Here is a 22,937-nt window from a genome sequence, read left to right as displayed (position 1 = left end):
ACATTTTTCCTAAGTGATTGAACCAATTTTCATTTTCCCGAGAAGTTTCTGAGATCTACATCATCTCCAACACATTTTCATTTACTCTGAAAATATAGTGGTTATAAAATATTATCTAAATAATATAGATTTCTCTTATTATTAGATTGAGAGTCATGGCACATATTATGGGCCATTTACTTTTTTCTTCTCTGTGGAATATCTATTTATAGCATTTCTGTTGAGCTACCTATTTTTTATCATTAGTTCATAATAGTTCTTTATTTCATTGAGACAGTAATCTTTTGTTAGCTATATACATTGAAAATTTCTTCAATAAGTTTGTGGTTTATTTGGAAAATTATTTGTAATGTTTTTTAGATGAACATAAGTGCTTAGTTTTAATACAGTTGAATTTGTCAATATTATCTTTAATGGCTCACTCTCAATAGGTCTTGTATCTATAACCCATACTTCCCTCAAAATAAAGGATTTATACTTTTGGCTTGGCCATTTGAGACATGAACCCACCTGGAGTTTAATTTTTATTTTTATGTGAGATAGGAAGCTAAATTTAATTTATGTTCCTGCATCTTTTAATTAGTAAAACCATTCACTGTAATCCAACTTCTGCCACAAATAAACTGTCCATTTATGTCTCTGTTTTGACCTTGGCTCTCCTGTTTGATCAGTCTATTGTATCTCTTCCTGTCTTAGTAAGTCTACTGTATCTCTTCCTGTCTTAATAAATATATCATAACTGTCAGCTAGAATAAGATTTGTTGTTATAACTAACAAGGCTGAATTTTCTGGTTACATCTGAATTTTCTGGTTACATCCTCAAAGTCAAATTGTATCACAGCTTGACTGCTACTCTGATAATTTGTAATTAATTGCAACAATATTGATAACCAAGAACCACAATTTCAACCTAAAGTCCGTAATATGTAAAAAAGTATATTGCAGGTATTAATATTGAATTGGGAAAGTCAGTAATGAAATTCTACAAAGAGAACAAATGCCTGTTACATTTGAGTATGCAGAATATATTAGAAAGTGCTAAATATAAGATGCAGAATCAACATTCAATGAGCTATGCATAGAATTAGCCCTTAGTGTTTGCATTTTTAGAACCCATCCCCTACATTGTCTCAAGTGTTTTTCCAGGTAATATATCTACCCTATAAAGAAACTATATGTTTGAGCTTAAATGTAGTATCAGTCTTCCTGATATTGTTGTTAGGACGTGGTTGTATTTAAACACAAATTTTAAAAACCTAGAATTTGAACAGAAGAAAAATGTGTTAGGATGTGCAGGTAATTTGAAATGAATGTGAACCAAGAATTTTGAGGGACAATTGTTGACCTCTCAGGGTGAGAGAATCACCCAAAGCAAATTTCTTTATCTCTGAGCCTTGCTCCAGAAGGATTTCTGCTGCCCTGTGATCACATGAGAGTAAAAAAGTTTGGTTAATGAAAAACTTTGGGTATTGAACCCCAGGGGACACAGAGACTGCAAATAGTCTGCTGTGTCCACCCCATTCAACAGCCATGCCCAGGTCAATATGCAACACACCTGAGCCTAGTTCCAGGGACCATCATTTCTGCACAGGAGCCTAGTGCTTCACTATCTTTCTGTGCTTTCTGAGGACAGAGCTTCCATTTTTCTCCTTCACACTCAGGGAAGAACTAAATATCATTCCTTAGTGTTGGAACCCATGTAATCTCAAGTCCCCCAGTTAACGTTTTGCAATAGGGACTGGTCTTGTTTACCGGGCCATCTAGGGGCAGCTGGGAGGTGAGCTCATGCATAAGATGAGGAGAACGAGGTCATTTTTGAGGTGCCCCTCTAATGGTCCATCATCTGGACTTGGTCCATCCTGAACTTGTTTCAGATGCTCAGAAATACCTGAACATCTCTCATTCTAATAATCTCCTACTCCGATCCTAATGTCCTGGGAATTTTTCCATCCTCAAGAGCAATCTACTGTGGCTCAATTTTGAAGAATGTTTTGGAATTATCTAACATTTTCTTTAATTTCTTTGGCAAGGGGAGGAGTCTTTGGCAAGGGGCGGAGGCGTGTGACCAGCTTCCTTTCCATTCCTGGCTCATGATTCCACTTTCTAGAAGCGATCTCTGTTTTTGACACTGTTTCCTAGTTATGAGCATCCTGAGAGAGAGGAGGTGGAGAATGAGGCAGATTCCAAAACTACACCCAAATCTAACTTTCTCTTTAGTAAACTATGAAATATTTTAAAAGGCAGAACAGCATAGAATGATAGATCAGATAAGCATATGTATCCATGCGTCTAGAATTAGTAATTGTTGATATTTGCTATCAGAGTTCTTTTCTTAAAGTAAGAAAGTAATGTGAATAAATATAACATACCCTTTATGTTGCCCTCCATCCCAGAGGCAGCCACAGTCTTAAATTTGGTTGTTCTCCATGTGTTATTTAAAATTATTTTACACATTATGTATGTTTGTGTATAAAAGGCAATAATGGAAATGGCCCTCGGTTGGAAAAGAGATAAATAAATTGTTACATAATAAAACATTAGAATAAGACAAGATAGTTAAAGTTAATGCACCAGAGAAAAAGGTACCAAGATATTAAACGTATTTTTTTATAAAACCAAATGCAAAATGCCGTGTACAATATGTAAAGTTTAAAATGCAAAATAAGAGCGTGGTTTATGAATAGAATCATACTCAATTATTACAACCATAGTGGATTAATAATGCAAACCAAGTTCAGTATAGTGGTTCCTTTGAGGAAGGAAAAGTAATTGAGGATATGGAAAAATAAACATGTATTATTTTATGTCTTTGAAAATATCGAATTCAAGTTTGCAGATACACTTTAGTGGTGTTTAGTGGTGAATACTCAGAAATTTAGTGCTTTCTCTGTACTTTTTGTATGCGTTAAAAGTGTTGTGACAGATGCAAGTTTTAAAATCAGTGTTATTTTAGACTTTGAATTTTATTATGCTATAGATGTCTTGTTAGGCAATTTACTTTGTTTTTTGAAGTTTTTCTTATTTGTGTTGACACATCTAGGTCTAATTTATTTACGTTAATTCCTATACATTTTATTATACGTCCATGAGAAATGACCATTAATCATTGATGTTCATTTGGATTGTTCACTCCTCCTGTTTCTCTACAAAAGCAAGATTCCCAGCAGGAGATTCACCACATCAATCTTTGCTGAAATTGACAGTTGTCATAATAAAGATGTTCTCTCTTTCCGCTCTCTCCTTTCACTTTGACCCACCCATCATTTCCCTTCTACAATGAACCATGTCAGGTGGTGCAGTTGTGTCCATGGCAGAAACAAATCATTATAGGAAATATAAAGAGTGTCTCATATATCAAACACTGTGCTTGGTGATTTTGTCTACTTATTACTCATCTTTGCAACATTCCCATAAGGTTTTATGGTGGTTCCCTTAACCCAAATGAGGAGGCTGAGGCTTCATGCACAGTTGAAACTTCTGTCTTGTTCAAAAAGCAAATGTTGAAGTTTGAATTAAGTCCAGGTATGTCTGAGTCAAAATCTTGATTGATATAGTTACTATTACTTGTTTTCATGACTCCATCCTAAGGGCCTGTGTTTTCTCATTGGTGAAACAGAGTTTGCTAAAGACATCTTCTAAACATTAGTATCCTAATGAGCTGTTCACATAAGAGACTCCTTTACGAACTTTTTATAATTCATTGGTTCATAAGAATAATTGGCAGATACATTGATGTACCAAGGACATAGCCAATTACTTCTTATCTGTTTTGGGTGATCCAATGACTATATTCTCAGGAACTCATCATAACGTAGGAAATAGAAGTGTCCTGGAATTGAGCCTGGTACGTAAACTAAGGACTCCTTTGGGAACCAGTGGCCAGGCTGCCTGATCCAGATTTGAGGGAGCCTAACAGACACAGACAAGGATGATCTGAACTTCCATGATTGATTTTCAATTTTCTTTTCCTAACCTTATATGCTTATAATACAACAGAGACAGAGGTGTCAAAAAATAAAAGCAATAGGAAATCAATCAAACTGCTCACTAGCAAGGGATTAATTATTTCCCTTGTCTACCATAAAAATAGAGAAGTGAAGGAAGAAATAGAGCTCAATAGGTTACCTCGGAAGTGAGAAAAGTAAAGGAAAAATAAATTTAGAAGTAATTACCTATTAATGGGATAATTATGACTCTTGTTATTTTAAAATTTAAATTTGTATGTAGTATTTTTCTATTGGTTTGCATGAAAAAATGTGATTGGCAGTTAAACACAAAAGGGTGTGCATATGCTTATTTTCTACACTGCTATGTATGAGTATGGGAATGTGTATCTGTCTGTGCTGAAGAAGATAGTAATTTCTAAAACTACGCTCTCATTTTCTCATCCAATTCTCATGATAGTCTTACATAAGAACGGACGCTCTCCAGATGCTAGGCTCCCATTTGCATTGATTTAAATTTTTATCACTATCACGGCATTTCAAGTATTCAGACACAGCTTTCTCAATTTTCTTTTTCCCTCTTAGACTAACTTGGCAATTTTCTTCCCCTTCTTACTACTGTAGCAGCACTCCACTCATGCAAGCTGGATGTTCGTGTTGGTAGAGTTCATCTTTCTCATCCTAGGATTCTGCTCTGAACACACTGACAAATTGTTGCTTCTTAATTTTTTTCATTATTTTCAAGACTCCAGCATTTCATCTTTCCTCCAATTCTTCTGGTTAGAAAAAAGTCAGAGATGTCTTATATATCAACTTATGAGAATATTTTAATATTCTAATATTTGGAGAAAAGATAATCTCATTGACATAATAACCATAAGAACTTCAAGTCTCAAGGAGCATATTCTAATCTTGATCTCAGGTTCTGATATGGCTCCTGTTTTGATGCTGTCACCTGCTAGATCCACCTGTGTGGTCAGAGATTAGAAGCCCTTCAAAATCAGAGAAAATACTTGAGGTTTTCTTCAGGTGGAATTTTTCAAAAGGCAATTAAGGGACTCCAACTGACCCTTCAGGATGCCTAATCTGTACTACTCAATGTTTGCATCACATGGTGGTATAAATTCAGCTCCAAACTGGAAGCCTGAGTTCAAATCCCTTCACCACTTCTTACTGGAGTGTAAGTATTTTGTATCCATAACTTCACTTCACTTGACCTCTATCTTTACATGAGGACATGGGTAAAGAAGAGGATGGTAGGATCACTTGACTCATAGGTCACTAGAGAAATAAAATCAATTAGTAGGAGAAAAGTGCTGAGAACTGTGTCTGGCAATAGGGAGCCATAAATGGTAATGGTAGTGGGAGAAGTTTATAATAATTATTATAGTTATCCTTATGAATCTGCTAGTATCATTTTTAATTACAACAAATATAGCAAGTGCTTTTGATAAGAACCCAACTATGAGATACTGAATGAATACTCGAAAGGACACATTCCGATGACCTATTAAATGTTTGAAAATTGTTGAGAATGGTTTATATATATACTATTAATTCTGCTACATCTCCTCCAACCTGTGATTGAGTTAATTTTGTATGCTCACAATGATCTGTACTCTAGAACAGTGGTCCTCAAAGTAAAACCCAGACCAGCAACAGCAACACTTGAAAATGTGTTAGAAAGGCAAATTTTCAGCCCCATGTCCAACCTGCTGAATCTCATAGCCTGAGTGTGGGGCCCAGCAACATGGGTTTTAACAAACCCCCCAGTTGATACTGATGCAAGTACAGTTTGAGAAAGTCTGCTTTAAAATCCTGATTTAATATGGTTGGTTTTTATTTTTCTGCTTGCTAACATGAAGTTCTGGAGAGTTCTCGAGGAAAAAGCCATTTGTTTTTTCTTATTTTTTTCCTATTAGTTGGCACAATGTGGGAAGAGTAAATAAGATTTGGGTAATTGGGTAGTTAGGAGAGAGGAGGAAAGAAGAAAAAGAATTTGAGGAAGGGAGAGAGACTGAAAGAGAAGCAGAAGGGAAAGGGAAATATGAGTAATATTCACCACAATTCACAATATAGATGTCAGGGTTTTCTAAAATAAGTGATCCTTATACATCTGTTATGTGTCCTATCACCTGTATTATTTCCGTCAGACACACCAACAACATAGAATCAGAAAACCAAACAGATGTAGTAGAATTCCTCTTCATGGGTCTCTCTAAGGATCCAGAGCAGCAGGCCCTCCTCTTTGGAATTTTCCTGAACATATACCTGGTCACAGTGCTTGGAAAGCTGCTCATCATCCTGGCCATCAGCTCTGGCTCCCACTTCCACACATCCATGTACTTCTTCGTCTCCCAGCTGTCCTTCATTTACCTCAGTTTCAGCACCAGCACAGTCCTCAAGATGCTTGTGAACATCCAGAGAGAGAACAAATCCATCAGTTACACAGGCTGTCTCACCCACGTCTGCTGAGTTCTAATTTTTGCAGGTTTGGCCACAACGTTCATCGCCACAATGGCTTGTGAATATTATGTGGCCATCTGCCATCCGCTGAGGTACACAGTCATCATGAACCCTCGTCTCTGTGGACTGCTGATTCTGCTCTCCCTGATCATTAGCATTGCAGACTCCGTAGCCTGATGGTGTTACAACTGTCATTCTGCATAGATGGAGAAATCCTCCATTTCTTCTGTGAAATTGTTTAGGTCATCAAGCTTGCTTGTTCTGATATCCTCATCAATAACATCCTGGTATATTTAGTGACTAGTATATTGGGTGGTATTCCTCCCCTTGGGATTATTTTTTCTTACATTCAAATGGTCTCCTCCATTGTGAGAATGCCATCAGATGGAGGAATATATAAACCCTTTTCCACCTACAGATCTCTTCTTTCAGTTGTTTCTTTATTCTACGGCACAGCTTTTGGCGTGTACATTAGTTCTGCAGTCACCCACTCTTCCAAGGAGACTGCAATAGACTCAGTGATGTACTCTACGGTCCCTGCAATGCTGAACCCCTTCACCTACAGCTTGAGGAACAGGGACATGAAGGAAGTCTTGAGAAAACTCATTGGAGAAACATTTCCTTTTTTGTTATTGTGTCATCTGCCTTGGGCTTGGGCTTCTAGAATGAGTCAAAGTACAGAAATACTGGGTGATTCAGAATGTCTGACTATTCCTTCATCAAGTTCTTAAGCTACAATGACTAAACACGAAAATAACTATGGGTAGTTCAACTGAGGTTTGAACACTGACTTGGTCTTCTTTAACACTTGGATTTTTAAAATTTATGTGGACTCTATGAGCTTAATTTTTTGGTCATCTTCCATCAAAGTACAACCTGAGAAAGGGATTCTTTCTATAGTGATTTTGAGGGGAATGTTCTTAGGAGAAATGTTAGTGACAGAAAGAGGATAGGATAGGGAAAGAAGCTAAACAAAGGTGTCTTCACAGCCAGAGAACTAGCCTCAGTGTAGATTTCAGGTGCTCTTACCACAAAACAAAATGGTAACTATGTGAGGAGATGGATATATTAATTAGCCTGATGATAGTAACAATTTCATTATATGTGTGTATCAAATCATCACGTTGTATAAATGAAATATATAAACATTTTAAAGAAGTTAAGAGAAAACATAGACTTCTTTTGGTCCCTTAGGGTGAGGCAATCTGCCAACATGAATTTGGCAAAGCGAAGGCATTTGTCAAAGTAAGGTCATTTTGTTGATGGTTTCCTTTCCTACGCAAAAGTCTTTTCATTTGGTGTAGTCCCACCTGTTTATTTTTCCTTTGTTGTCTTTGATTTTGGTTTCAAATCCAAATAATCATCACCAAAACCAATGTCAAAGAGCTTACCCCCTCTGCTTTCTCCTAGGAGTTTTATTTCTAGATCTTACATTTAAGTCTTTAATCCATTCTGGGTTGACATTTGGGAGTGGTGTAAGTTGGGGGTCCAGTTTCAATTTTTTTTTTATTTTTAAGTTTTTATTGAGGTGACATTGGTTTATAACATTATATAACTTTCAAGTGTATATCATTACATTTCAATTTCTATATACATTCTTGAATCCTCATTACCTGAGAGTAAGTATCTACTTACCCATGAACAGAAATCAGCAGAGCTGCTTGGCTCCAGCCCATCTGTGATTTTATGTATCAGTTATTTTTTTGGTACATGGAAAACTTTATCTTTTTTTGAGCCTGATCCTTATCTCACCAAATTCTTCTAAAATAACTAGATAACATGATGGCCAAATACGTTTTAACTTGACATAAAAACCTGATTTTTCTTTGTGCAGTACTGTGTTGTTTGACAAATGATTTTAATTCTTAACTCAATATTTTTTCTCAGGTTCCAAATAAATAGAACCTAACGTAGTGGTTAAAGTTTTAGGAATATTTTTGTGGATGACTCTCAGAAGAAGGAGAGGAGGAGAAGAAGGATAATGCAGGGAAAGTGTGGAATCAGGAAGCATGGCTGTGGTCAAATCTAGAGCTGGCTTCCACCTGCTCCCATGATGGGACATGTCAATTGAAACCCACAGTTTAGCCTACAGTGGGACATGGAACTCACTTTTCATACCCAATTTAGTAATTACTGAGGCAAGTCACTGGTAAACAACATCCCTTTGGGGCAACATTAGCATCCACTATACTCAGTTTCATTATCTGTAATATTGGCATAATTCTATCATTTCAGTTTTTTGAGATGATTGTGAGATATTTGAACTTTATCAGTGAGGATGCTTTCAGTTTTAATGAGAAAAAAATCTTATCTCTAATATGGTTAAACAATAAAGTGAGTTGTCAAAGGGAGAGTCATTGTCAAAGTCAATGACTTGTGAAAGTCTTTGACTTGTCAAAGAGAGTCATTACAAGGACTTCAGAGGAAGAGAATGAGAGAACAGGAGAATAGGGCTCAATCATTCCTCCATTTGGTAGCTGAGTCCCAGGGCTGGTTCTCCTCAGGTTCACAAGGTGGTGGCAGTATATATAGATATCATACTTGAACAGAATGGCCAGAGACAGAAAACTGTCCTTTCCTGGGTCAGATGATAATAGGCCTTTTGTTGGAGACAACAAGAGGACGTCTGTAGTGGGTTAAATGCTGGTCCTCAACACAATATGTCCACATCTTAATGTTATTATTAACTTATATGATAAAAGGATGAACATTACTTATTTGGGAGAAAAGATTCTTTGCAGAGGATGCACTTTCCCTGGATTATCTGGGGATTTCTAAGAATAACCACATATATCCTTATAAAATAGGTAGAAGTGGAGAGACACAGAGAAAAGGAGGAGGCAATGACACCATGGAGACAAATATTGAATTGGTGCAGTCAGTGTTTGATTTCCAGTGTTTGATCATTTTGCCCTGTAAAACTGTCATTTTCATAGGATTCTAATGCATATTTTTATCACTCCTTTATATTTCCCATTAATATATATTAAATGAATATGCCCTAATATAGACCTTGTTAAAAGTTTAAATTTAATTAATGAATTCTCACCAATGTCAGAAATATGGCAGCATAGAATGTTCCTGACCTCCCTCCTCCCAGGAACACACTGACTACACAGGTACACACAGATAAATTTCTTCTGAGAAAAATCCAAAAACTGGTTGATTGACTCCTACATACAAGGGGACTGAAAAACACCCACATCAAGACAGGTAGGAAAAGCTTAGACATATTCATGCCATAAACTCCACCCCTGGGACGGCACCTTACAACAGGAGGGAGTCCCAAACTCTCAGTATTTCCCTGAGAAGTACGGGGTTGGGACCACACACTTAGAGTCCCAACGTTTATGGCAAACCTGAGGGACCAGCTCCAAAATTATCTAGCTCTGAGAGCCAACAGGGCTTGGCATCTGTGAGTCCCCCATACCACAGAAAACAAAGAAGTAGTTTTTAAATGGATAGGTAAGCACTTCCCATGACTATTCCCCTGGGTTCAGAGTAGAAGGAGGAGGCAAAACACAAAGTTCTCACTTTCTCTCTGGAAGGAGCTTGACAGCATACTTGCCCAAATGTTGCCCAAGTGTTGGACTCTAAGCAGCCTATATCTATGATCTGATCAGGCTCCTCCGAAAGCCTGTGATGGTTTTTGGACAACTCTGATGGAGGCAAAGGACTTCTTGGTTTCAAATTACACTACAAAGCTATAGTAATCAAAACTGTGAGGTAGTGGCATAAAATTAGACGCATAGACTAATGGAAGAGAATCAAGAGCCCGGAAATAAACTTTCACATAACTTATATTTTCAACTTACATTTGACAGGGAAGCCAAGGATAATAAAAAAGCATAGTCTCTTCAAAAAATGGTGTTGGAAAACCTGCATAACCACATGTAGAAGAACGAAACTGGACCCCTGTCTTTCACTACTCACAAAAATTTACTCAAAATGGATTAATGACTTTTTTTTTCTTTCCCCCCAAAGCCCCAGTAGATAGTTGTATGTCATAGCTGCACATCCTTCTAGCTGCTGTCTGTGGGACGCGGCCCCAGCATGGCCAGAGAAGCGGTGCGTCAGTGCGCACCCGGATCCGAACCTGGGCTGCCAGCAGCAGAGTGCGCGCACTCAACCGCTAAGCCACAGGGCCGGCCCGGATTAATGACTTAAACATAACACCTGAAGCCACAAAACTCCTGGAAGAAAACAGAGGAAAAGCTCCTTGACATGAGTCTTAGCAACAATCATGACACCAAAAGCACAAACAACAAAAGCACCACCGTGCTAAATTAATAAGTGGGTCTACATCAAGCAACAGAAACAATCAACAAAATGAAAAGGCTACCTACGAATGAAATATTTACAAACCATATATCTGGTAAGAGGTTAATATCCAAAATATTTAAAGAACTCATATAACTCAACAGAAAAAAAAAAAAAAGATAAAAACATGGCAGAAGAACTGAATAGACATTTTTCCAAAGAAGACATACAGATGGCCAACAGGTACATGAAAAGATGCTCAACATCACTAATCATCAGGAAATGCAAATCGAAACCACAATTATATTGGCTGTCATCAAAAAACAAGAGATAACAAGTGTTGGTGAGGATGTGGAGAAAAGGGAATTCTGGCACACTGTTGATGGGAATGTAATTGATACAGTCATTATGGAAAACAGTATGAAGTTCCTCAAAAATCTAAAAATAGAACTAGCATATGATACAGCAATGCCTCTTCTGGGAATATATCTGAAGGAGATTAAATCACTATCTCAAAGAGATATCTGTACTCCCGTGTTTATTGCAGCATTATTTACTATACACAAGACATGGAAACAACCTAAGTGTCCATCAATGAATGAATTAATGGACAAAGAAAATGTGGCATACATATACAATGGAATATTATTCAGACATAAATAAGAAGGAAATCCTACTATTTGTGACAACATGGATGGATATTGAAGGCATTATGCTAAGCAAAATAAGTCAGACAGAAAAAGACAAGTACGTATGATTTCACTCATATGTTAAAGATGAACAAACAAACATATAGATAAGGAGAACAGATTTGTGGTTACCAGAGGGGAGGGAGGTGAGGGAATGGCAAAGGGAGAAAAGGGACACAAATGTATGGCATTGGATAAAAAACAGAATGTTTGTGGTGAACATGATGTGGTCTATACAGAAACTGAAATATAATAATGTACACCTGAATTTACACAATGTTATAAGCCAATATAACCTCAATAAAATAATTAAAAATGTATTTATATAACAAAAATCAGGAAGGATAAAAATAAAATAGAGAGCATTGAAAATAAGTAACTGGTAACCCAACAACACGATTGAATCTCAGAAGCAAAATGATGAGAATAACAAAACAAGAATTTATTTATTAATTACAAACTTTTCTAAGGTTAAAGGAAGTAAATCTATTCAATAAGATGTCTATAGATATATACTGGGGTCATGGAGAGATGCACCAGAGGCTTAAGTTAATCACAGTCTTATAAGAAAGAATGATCAAATACTGGCAGAATCAATCCAGTTTTCTTTCTCCATGGCTACATTGCCTCCCCTTTTTCTCTTTATCTTCTCCACGTCTGTCTATCTTAAAAGTATATACGTAATTCCACCCAGATAATACAGAATAAACTTCTCCTCTGTAAATATCCTTTTCCAAATCAGTACAATCATCCTTTTAGCATAAGTTAATATGCACAAGTTAAGAAGATTAGAGTGTGTACATATCATTTTGAGGGCAAACATTCAACTCACTACAGAGATGTTGTTTGGTTGACTCCATGGAAAGATCTATTAACAACTTATCCAGTGAAGAACAGTCAGATTTCTGTCTCTGGGCATCATGTCCAACTATGACAACTACATTTGCTGCCACCACCTAGTGGCCTTGCCAATAACAAATACTATGACAAAGACTCTTCATGGAGAACTGAATGAGTCTCTACTCTTCCTGTACAGTCTCTATCTCTGAAGACCCTGTAATGAAAGATAACTCTCTTTATTGTTTTGTCATACTAAGCTTGGAGTTTCTTTTTCTTATTAGAACTGAAGGTTTTCTCATGGATACATTTAATGATGTCATAATTGTCTTTGTGCCACTGAGATAATCTAATTATGCCAATTTGATAAATAATGAAACTGAGTATGGTGGATGCTAAAGTTGTCTCAGAAGGATATGATCTCACTAATTACTAAATTATATATGAAAGGTCAGCTCCCTTGCCTCACTGTAACTCAACCTCTGGGGTGCAATTGACATGGCCTATCACGGGTTTGGGTGGAAGCTAACCTCTAGATATGCCCACAGTCTTATTTCACTCCTTCCCTGCCCTATCTATCTCCTACAGCTTTCCTTCCACTGAAATCACGCACACAAAAAAAATTGCTAATACTAGAACCCCTGCAAAGGTCTCTGCTGCTAAGGAACCTGAGCAAAGAAACTGAGTTTAGAAAACTGAAATCATCTGTTAAACATCACAAAACCAGAATAAAAGCAGTCATGATTCAAGGCAGAGTTGAAATGTTCTTATCCATTATGTTATCTATTCATTTAGAAGAAATTGTACCACCAATCCAATCACTGTCTCTATGTCGTTTGTTGTTGTTACCAGAGGGGAAGGGAGGAGGGAGGGCAAAAAGGATGATTAGGCACATGTGTATGGTGATGGAAGGTAATTTTTTTTTGGGTGGTGAACACGATGTAATCTACACAGAAATTGAAATATAATCATGTACACCTGAAATTTATATAATGTTATAAACCAATGTTATCTCAATAAAAAAAGAAGAAGAAATTGCAGATGGAAGAATCAGCCATTCTGCCTCACCCAGGAGTTCTATCACTTTGACTCATTTTACAAACCCCAGTTCAAAGTAGATGGCACAATCACAGAGAAGGTCCCCCTCTGATGAGATTCCTCAAGGCTCCCTTCACGTCCCTGTTCCTCAGGCTGTAGATGAAGGGGTTCATCATTTGAGGAACAACAGTGTACATCACTGAAGCCACTGCAGTCTTCCTGGAAAAGTCAGTAACTGCAGAACTAATGTACACTCCCAAAGCTGTCCCATAGAACAAGGACAAAACTGAGAGGTGAGACCCACAGGTGGAAAAAGCATTAAGCTTTCCCCTTGCTGATGGCATTCTCAAAACAGAGGAGACAATTTGAGTATAAGAGAAAAGGATCCCAGAGAGAGGAACACCCCCAAATAGGCCAGTCACAAAATATATCAGGATGTTATTGATGAGTGTATCAGAACAGGCAAGCTTAAGGACCTGAGCAAGTTCACAGAAGAAGTGAGGGATTTCCAGGTCCTTGCAGAAGGACAGCTTCAACACCATCAGACTGTGGAGGAGGGCATCCATAATGCTAAGAAACAGAGAGAGAAGAATCAGCAGGACACAGAATCGGGGATTCATGATAATCATGTACCTCAAGGGGTGACAAATGGCCACATAGCGGTCATAGGCCATTGTTGTAAGGAGAAAATTCTCAAATCCACCAAAAACCAGAACAAAGCCAATCTGGGTGAGGCAGCCTATATAAGTGATGCCCTGATTCTGAGTATGTATGTTAAGCAGCATCTTTGGAATTGTGGTTGTGCTTATACAAATATCAGTGAAGGAGAGATTGGAGAGAAAGAAATACATGGGGGTGTGGAGGTGGGAGTCAGAGCTGACAGCCAGGACAATGAGCAGATTTCCCAGGATGGTGACCAGGTACATGAACAGGAAAAAGGTGGAGATGAGGAGTTGCAGTTGTGGATCATCTGTCAATCCCAGGAGAAGGAATTCTGAAACATTTGTGTGATTTCTGGGTTCCATGTTGTTGATGAATCTGATGGAAAAGATGGGGTGAAAACAAAATAAAATGAATGGTCCCTGGATAAGCATTTATGCTTATCCCCAGGATATGCTTATGATGCTATCCCCAGAAGCATCAACTGGGAACTGGCTAAAAATGAACAATGGTGGTACCACTCCAGACTTATTACTGATGAACTCTGGAGGGAGTACCAGCAATCTAAGTTTTAACAAGCACTCCAGATGTATTTGATATACGCAAAAATTTGAGTGCCAGTACTTAAAATAAAGAAAAGAACTCTTTTCTGAACCCAAGAGAGTATTCAGATCTTTCCCTCTGCTAATTTCTCCCTCCATCATCATCTCGTATGTTTCCTCTTCCCCCCACTTTCTTTATTGGGCTTTATTTTTATTGATCCCCCACTCTGTTTCCCACCTTCTGACAAGTGCTGGGATAGAAACAAAGAATAAAGCATGATGTTTCCCTTAAGAAATATCCCTTGCCTTCAAAAAAACAGAAGGATGAGAATGAAGTTATAAATCTTTCTTGTAGAGGATGTTACCCAATTTGACCTGCATCAGAATCATTTGAAGGGGTTACGAAATTACAGATGGGTTAGGTCATACAATTACTCCATTTATCCACAGGGAAATTTAAGTCAACTGAGATTATGTCATGGCCATGAAGTACAAGGTTAGTTCATGGCAAAGACTGGGTGTGAGATCAGAACTGGTGAATTGACTCACTTGACTAGTCTCTGTTACTGCCTCCGGATAGTACAGAATTAGCATTCCTAAACCATCACTCAGATTTCCTAATTCGACTTTAAAATTATAGTATTTCATCCTGAACAATGACCCAAATCTTTTTATTTCTCTGCAAGGTATGTCCACCTCTACCTGTGAAGTATTGGGTGCAGGTGCATGGCGTCCATCCAAATACATGCTCGGCATCTGAGCAAAGATTTGAAAATGTTGCCTATAAACTTGAAGTTCATAAGACTCTCCCTTGGAAATACTACTCAGCTGTATTAGTGATGGATTCTAAAGCTGGAAAACTGTGTCAATGAGATTCTCTGTCTCATCCTAAGGGAATTTCTTATCCTAAGGTGATAAGTGGTATATCATATTTTTAAAAAACAGCTAAATGAGAGAAAGAATAAAATGCATAGGCTCCAAAGAAAGCAGATGAATATAGCTTCAATTTTCTGTCCTTGAAAGACAAAGACTTACAAGATAAGACAGACTTATATGATACTTATAAGATAATCAAGTGTCCTAACAGGATTGCCTCTGTAAAGAAGTGGTTCTCCGTCTCAGGGGGAGAAGGAAGTAATCATGACATAGCCTCTATCACTTGGCGTATTATTTAGATTCGAACACTCTGAATTTAATCTAGACCAGCACCTGCTTTGTAAATGAGGAAAATTATTCAATTGTTTTTGAGCATTTTTTGTTTATAACTTTAAAAAACCTGTTGTCCTCATTTGGATAATGGGAACTATCATAAAAACTTATGTGGATGTTGCAATGACAAGAAATGAATGGAAGAAAAGCATCCATCACAGCACTCGGTATATGTGATTCTTGTGCTGACATTTCCTACTGTGTTTTTTTCTGCCATGATCAACAGCTCCCGGCACGTTTCACTCCTCAGAAGAAAACAATGGGGTGGGGCAAGTAGAGGAAAAACAATAGAAAGAGAGAACATCCCTAGATGACAGCTGCAAATTTCAGGGAACAGTTTCTGAGCTGAAACTCCAGCTGAGAACGTTTATCATATAGAAAAAGAATGAAGGAAACATCAGTGATATCAACATTCATTTGGCATGGACATATGATGAAATATATAGCAATTAAGGTGAATCCAATAACAAAAAGAATGAGGTAAATGAATCAACACAAATAATGAAAATCTACAAGAGAAAAAATTTTGTATGACAAAAAGTCTACAGCCTGAGAAAATTTTAGATATTTGGTGATCCTACATATATATTTTTATTTTTATTTTGGATTATTCAAGTAAAGCAAAAGTACGTAGTAACAATGAAGAGCTTGGTACTCATCGGTCAAATTATCAAATTCATACATTTCACTATTCTAATTGTAGGTGTCTTTATTGCAATAAATCATACAAATATATGCGAAACTCCTATATCATGTATTTGCACAATCTTGATTCCTTCACTTCCCCAGGGGGACCACTACATGAACTTTATATACGTTAATCCCATTCAACTTTTACTTTAATCAGTATTATTGTTTCATAAACCATTTCATTATTTAGCATTTTGACAGCTTTTTATAAATTTGATCATACTGTACATGTCATTTACAATTGGCATTCTTATATAATTTATTTATTATTACAGTTGATGTATTTAGTCACACTTTATTAATTTTAATTAACAGAGAGTATTCCACTTTATTGTTATATCATGTTTTATCTCTCTATTCCTAACTGATAGGTATTATGGTTAGTGCATTTCATCCTACATATGTTTATGAATATACGTACAATGTAAAGCCATGCACGAGGTATACCATCACATTCTAGATGGTATTGTCTCTGAGCAAGAGAGAACAAGAACTGAGGGAGATACAGAAGACATGTCTTCTGTATGCACATTACTTTGTTACTTTATAAAAAAGATTCACAGTTGACATAGCAGAATGTCAACATTTGCTGATTCTGGAATGAGTTGAAGGGTGATCAAATATTTTAGTCATGCTACTATCTCTGCTGTTCTTTTATAAAATACATGATGATTTTATAAAGAGAAACAGGTGTACTAGGAAGGTAGCTGGCTACGTCTCTGTGTCTCTACTTTCTCCCCAATGTCTTCACAGCCCAGCTACAGGGGTAATACACACTCTTCTTTATAATGCTGTATCAAGAACCAGGAAATGAAAGGAAAATCTGACCGAACCACTTCACCCTGATGACACAAGAATTCAAATAAATTTCAGAAAGTTTTACAACAGTCATCATGTTTGAGAAGAGGCAGATTTCCTCCCAGGAGGAAAAGAGTTTCTGCCATTTTTTAGAGAAATTAGGAGACTAGCGGATTGAGAACTGGCTGAGTATTGGTACATACATACACGGGAACTTGTCAACAAGAAGACAGTTAGGCTGAGGTCACATGGACACTGGGATCTAATCAGTCCATGAATGTTTTCTCCTCATTTCTTCCCACAGATAAATTTGTAGTAAAACACTTGTCCTCATAACTAAAGCATTAACTAAGGACTTTGAGTTACCTGACTGGCATCACTGTGGAATGATGCTTGAATGTCACCTGGATATTGAAGACAGAAGATCTGTCTTCAGGAAGGGCAGAGAGACCAAGTGAGGCAATGGGCTCCTGGCCAAGAAAGATCGTTCCTGTATGGAGCCTCAAGTACACTTCTTCCTGACAAGACAAGGGCTATTGAATGAGGTTGTCACAGGCTGACTCTTTCAGTCTCTATATCCCTGGAGGATCAATATCCAAAGCTCCTCATTATACAAATGTTTTTAGTGTCATTCTTATCCTTGGGCACTGAAAATCCTTAAAGACCAAGATTATAGAAGAGAAGAATTCATGGTGGCTAATCCCTGATCTTGTTAGGATAGATGTACATCATCCAGTTCTCTCCACCTGTTCATGTTCACCTCCATTTCACACACTTTGCACACATGTACACGCATTCCTTTCATACTGAATTCCAGACTTCTCTATTTAAAGCTACAAACAAAACATCTCCATCTAATTCTTCATAACTTGGAGCCTGATTCCAATTTTAAGTGTGAAAACTTAGTTCATATACTGGGTATAAATAATATATTTATAAACATATCTAACACACTGTAAAGTTCAAACACTTAAGGGTATTTCATTTTTAAAGTCACTGAATGTTTTTTGTACCTTACTTGGTGTTCTCTACATTTATCACAGAAGAATCTGAAATACCTGTGGTCAATTGTGATTGTGATCAATATACACAAACTTCATACTCCACTTTTAGATTTTTATAACCACTTTTCCCTATTTCCACACAGCAGACGCAGTGTACATTTTCCTTCACACTGGGAGACTTTGGGTTGCATTGTTATTCTTAATTTTTAATTGTGTTGTGATAAAATAGAAAGTCACTAAAAGGCAGTGGTGTGCGATTTTGTCTACTATCTAGTAGATCTCTTGAGATTTCATCCATAATTTAATAGATGTAAATGATGCTCCATTTTAATATTCACTTAAAACATTTTTCTTTAAGGATTTCAGTATTTTCATTGTTCATCAATTTATTTTACATTTTAACTTTTTCTTTATGAACTTTTTTAATCTATATTTTCCCAGATATATTATTTGACAACAAACTAATGACAAGATGGCATAGTAATGTCACTCTTCACCATCTTTACTTCATTCACTCCAAATGCATGAGAAATAATTAAAATATACAAAAACATAGCTGAGCTCAAAAAAGTATAAAGTTTTCCATGTACCACAAAAGAACTGAAACATATAGTGGTAGGTGGGCTGGAGACAAGGTGCTCTATGGATTTAAGCTTTACTCTTACTTACTCTTTCAGGTAAGGAGGATTAAATGTCCTAGAAGAAGACTAAGTGCTTGAAGATAAGGGCAGAAGTGGAAGGTCTTTATTTGAGAAAAGTGGAGGAATATAGATTTATGGACATGACTAGGCCTATGACTGTGGACATAGAATATCAAATACTAAAAGAAAAACCTCTGAGAAGGAACTGAACTAATCTGACTGTTGATTTTATGGCTGCATTTGTGATATTTTCAATGTCACTGAGCAGCAAGAGTCAGTAAACTGAATTCAGGACTGGAGAACTAGTGATAGGTGAGTTAATTGTGAAATTGGTCCACAAGGAAGAGAGAGCACGTTGACAGAGAGAGAGGGAAAAACTGTCTCCTTCAAATAAAATCTTCAAATGAAAATACTAATAGGGACTTATCAAAATAATCCTGAAATAGAAAACCATCAAAATCAATAATTAGAACATGAAGGCAAGCAGACTGAAACAGATAAGAGATAAAAAAAATATTAAAGATGATATCAAAGAGGTAATGTCAGATAGAGTATATCAACATCCTACTTTCTAGAAGGATATACACAGGGTAGCCCAGGTAAGGTGGCTTTCAAATAATTCTAAATTTCTAGTGGCTTCAATCAAGATGGTAATGGTGGAAATGGTAAGATTTGGCTGGATTCTGGATATATATTGATGGTGCAGACAATAGGGTTTTCTAGAAGACTGGAAACAGGTTATAAGAGAAAAAAGGAATCAACGGTGGTGCTTAGTGAGAGAAAACTGCTCAGCAGCAGAAAAATTGGAGTTGCCATAAATGATAGGAAAAATTTTGTGCATATCATATTTGTGGATTAACATCAGGAATTTAGTTTTCAAAATGTTGAATTTCAAGTGCCTGTTAGGCATCTACATGGGAGTATCAAGTGGGCAGTTGAATATACAGGGAAGAGTATCTCCATGGAGACATAAATTTGGGAGTCCTTAGTGTGTCAATAGACCATCAACCATGAGTCTGGATGCTATTGCAAAGGAGTGGTGGTAGCTAGAGGGGAGGGCTTAGTACTGATTAAAGAGGCTCTCCAATCAGGGTTTGGGGAGATGAGGAAGATGATTGTAGGAGACAGAGAAGGAGTAGCCAGTGAGATAGGGGTAAATCCAAAATAAATACAATGATGAAAAATGATAAAAGAAACCATTTCAGTAAGTAATAAATGGATCAATGTTTCTTACAGGTAAATTAAGGGAAAGATCGAGATTTAAATGATGGACTTAACCTTGAAGACTCATTAAGAGTAGGTAATGTGAGGGTCTAGGGAAGGACCTGACCGGATTGACCTCAAAAAACAATGAGAGGAGGGGCTGGCCCAGTAGCATAGTGGTAAAGTTCACGTGCTCCTTTTTGGCAGCCCAGGGTTCACAGGTTTGGATCCCAGGTGCGGGCCTATGCACTGCTTATAAAGCTATGCTGTGGCAGGTGTCCCACATATAAAGTAGAGGAAGATGGGCATGGGTGTTAACCCAGGGCCAATATTCCTCAGCAAAAAGAGGTGGATTAGCAACAGAAGTTCGCTCAGGACTAATCTTCCTCACCTAAAAAAAAAAAAAAGAAAAAGAAAAGAAAAAACAGGGAGAAGAGAAGAATTAAGTAGAGTGAGTAAAGGGAGCCCTGTTGAGAAGTTTTGCTATAAGAGAAGTAAATTGAAGATGTAGCTATAGCAGGAGTCCAGAAAGGTTTCAATTGTCTTTTTTTCCTCAACAAATTCAAATAAACTGGATGCTATTGGAAATAAACTAATCGAAGAGGAAAATTGATGATGCAGAAGAGTGATGGAGGAATTATCAGAACTATGTCTTAAAGTACGCAATAGTTTTTTAGTTTTAGGAGGAAGTGGAACTGTTGGTCTTGATTAGGTGCAGATAAAACTAAACTTTAGAACTGTTAGGGCCCCGGCCAGGCCACCCCAAAATATTCCACAATAGCATATTGATTATTTTCAATGAAAGTTATTTGATAAGCAAAAAAGGGCCATCTGACCCCACTGTCTCTGTTGCCCCTGAAAGCAGGAAATAAATCTCCCATGTGAAAGGTGCTCTCCCTGCATCCTTATCATCAAAGCTAGGGAATTCAGGGCCGAGAAGCCTGCATAAACAAACCTTCTTAATTTACTACCTCAAGCCTAAACTCTGCTTAAATTCCTCACTAATTACCTACCCTAAAACTAAGTTTCTTTGTCTTGTCAAATCTTCACAATTTTATTGTTTCTTTCTGTAAAAGATATATATACTGCCTACTTTGTTCATTCTCCGAGTATCATTTCTTTATAGATTCCAATACATATGTATTAAACTGGGTTTTTCTTCTGTTAATCTAGTTTTTGTCAATTTTATTATAGTCCAGCCATAAGAACACAAGAAGGGAAGAAAGGGGATTTTCCCCAGTCCCAATAGACCAATTAGACCTAGATAAAAATATTTTTCTCATAAGGTAATAAGTAGCACATGTTTTTTCTTTCCAAAACACAACTGGAGAAGCAGTGACATGCATGGAGATTTGGGAAATAAAAAACAACTGAAGAAAAAAGGCAACAATTTTTTAACTGCCCTAAGCAGATTCTTAAAATGAGAAAACTTCAATCTACCAACATAAACATCCAGACTACTTGACACGAGAGTTGTTTCAGTAGTAGGAAATGAAAGAAGATTGTCAAGTCAGCTTTAAGAAGAAAAAAGGAAATTGACCAAAATATAACTGGATACTTCAAATGCTTCTGTTAATGGCGGAATTTAAAAAATTTACTCTATACTACTTGCTTAGCAGGGACCCTAGGACACAGTAAGTATGAAATAGTTGTTATTTAAGATTAGCATGGCAACAAATGAGAAAATGAGACCTAATTTTTGCAATTTTCTTGCCTTCCCTACCACACACCGAGCAGTGTAAGAAATAAACACATGCACACTCTCTTCTTAGCTGCCAGTCATGTTCTTACTTGAAAGCTAATAGGAAAAGACATTACCGTTTTTTTTAATTTTAAAATAACCAGAGTCATAATTAATCTCTGTTAATAGGTTTTTAATTCTAGATTGATTTCTCTTTTCTTTATTTCCTTCCTAGGTAGTCCAATGGGGCCTATTCTGCCCTTCATTTCTGAGTTTTTAGGGCTTATGATAGAAATAATTAATCCCTCAATACTCAGTAATTTCATCCATTCCCTATTCCTTCTATATTTTGACACATTTGTCTCAGTTGTATAATTAGCAGATAATGTCAGGAAAATAAATATGAAAATCAATCATGACATTCAGATCCTCTTCTGTCTTTTTCTGTTAGGTCCTGCCATAGGCTGGGTGCCTAAGGTACTGGCTCCTAAAGGAATCCCTGGTTTATGAGCCAGGATGAACTCAATGACACTCCTACTTCCTGTGTTAAGATAAAGATACCTGGGAATATGGTCATTGATTGCGCAAAACAGACAATAGTTGATTGGCTGAGTTCTGGGTGCATCAATACATTTACCCATTATTCCCATAATCAGTGGTTTAGAAAAAGTCTCCAACAGTGTGAACAGCTCATTAATATCCTAATATTTAGAGCTGAATATCCCCAGGCTAATTTTTCTTCACCAATGAGAAATTCTGTGCCCTGAGCATGGAGTCATCACAACAACATCGATCATTTGGGGAAAGATTTTGACTCAGACACATGTGAGTTGAATCCAGGCTCCAGCACTTGCTTTGTGAACAAGTAAATTGTAGCAACTATACAGGAAGTCTTATACTACACTCATTTGTGTAATAGGAACAATCATAAATTCTTGTGGGAATGTTGCCTAATGAGACAGGGCCATCTGCAAGGCCACTGACCTAATAAGATAAGGCCCCTAACCAATCTGCAAGCTAGTAGAATCAGATAGAGACCACCAAGATCCACACTCCACAGTTTCAGGACTTTCCTGGGCTTACACATGTGCCCTAGCACCCAGGAGTCCACTGAAGGTGACCCTAGCCCCGTTAGCATACTAAAACTCACACCCATGGTTGGAGAGCTAGCATGCTAATGATACACGCATTGCATGTAGTAGCATGCTACAAGACAGCGCATGCGCAAGCACAACCCCCACCTACCTGCCATGACAAGACACTCCTCCCCAACCT

At 37.2% G+C, this 22,937-nt stretch overlaps 1 protein-coding gene and 1 pseudogene across 1 annotated transcript; one reads left to right on the top strand and one right to left on the bottom strand.

Moving 5' to 3' along the window:
* The first annotated feature begins 6,065 nt into the window (after window positions 1–6,065).
* On the top strand, window positions 6,066–7,141 carry LOC101392634 (olfactory receptor 7G1-like; annotated as a pseudogene).
* Window positions 7,142–13,323: 6,182 nt separating this feature from the next.
* Window positions 13,324–14,259, bottom strand: LOC106800078 (olfactory receptor 7G2-like). The gene has a single exon (XM_014790422.2). It carries the CDS (start codon window positions 14,257–14,259, stop codon window positions 13,324–13,326), a length of 936 nt encoding a protein of 311 aa, XP_014645908.2.
* Window positions 14,260–22,937: the final 8,678 nt, after the last annotated feature.

Source organism: Ceratotherium simum, chromosome 39 (assembly GCF_057802395.1).
Source record: "Ceratotherium simum simum isolate JZ-2026a chromosome 39, ASM5780239v1, whole genome shotgun sequence".
Classification (NCBI taxonomy): domain Eukaryota; kingdom Metazoa; phylum Chordata; class Mammalia; order Perissodactyla; family Rhinocerotidae; genus Ceratotherium; species Ceratotherium simum.
Note: the sequence above shows the minus strand (reverse complement) of the source record. Positions and strands in the feature narration are given on the sequence as shown.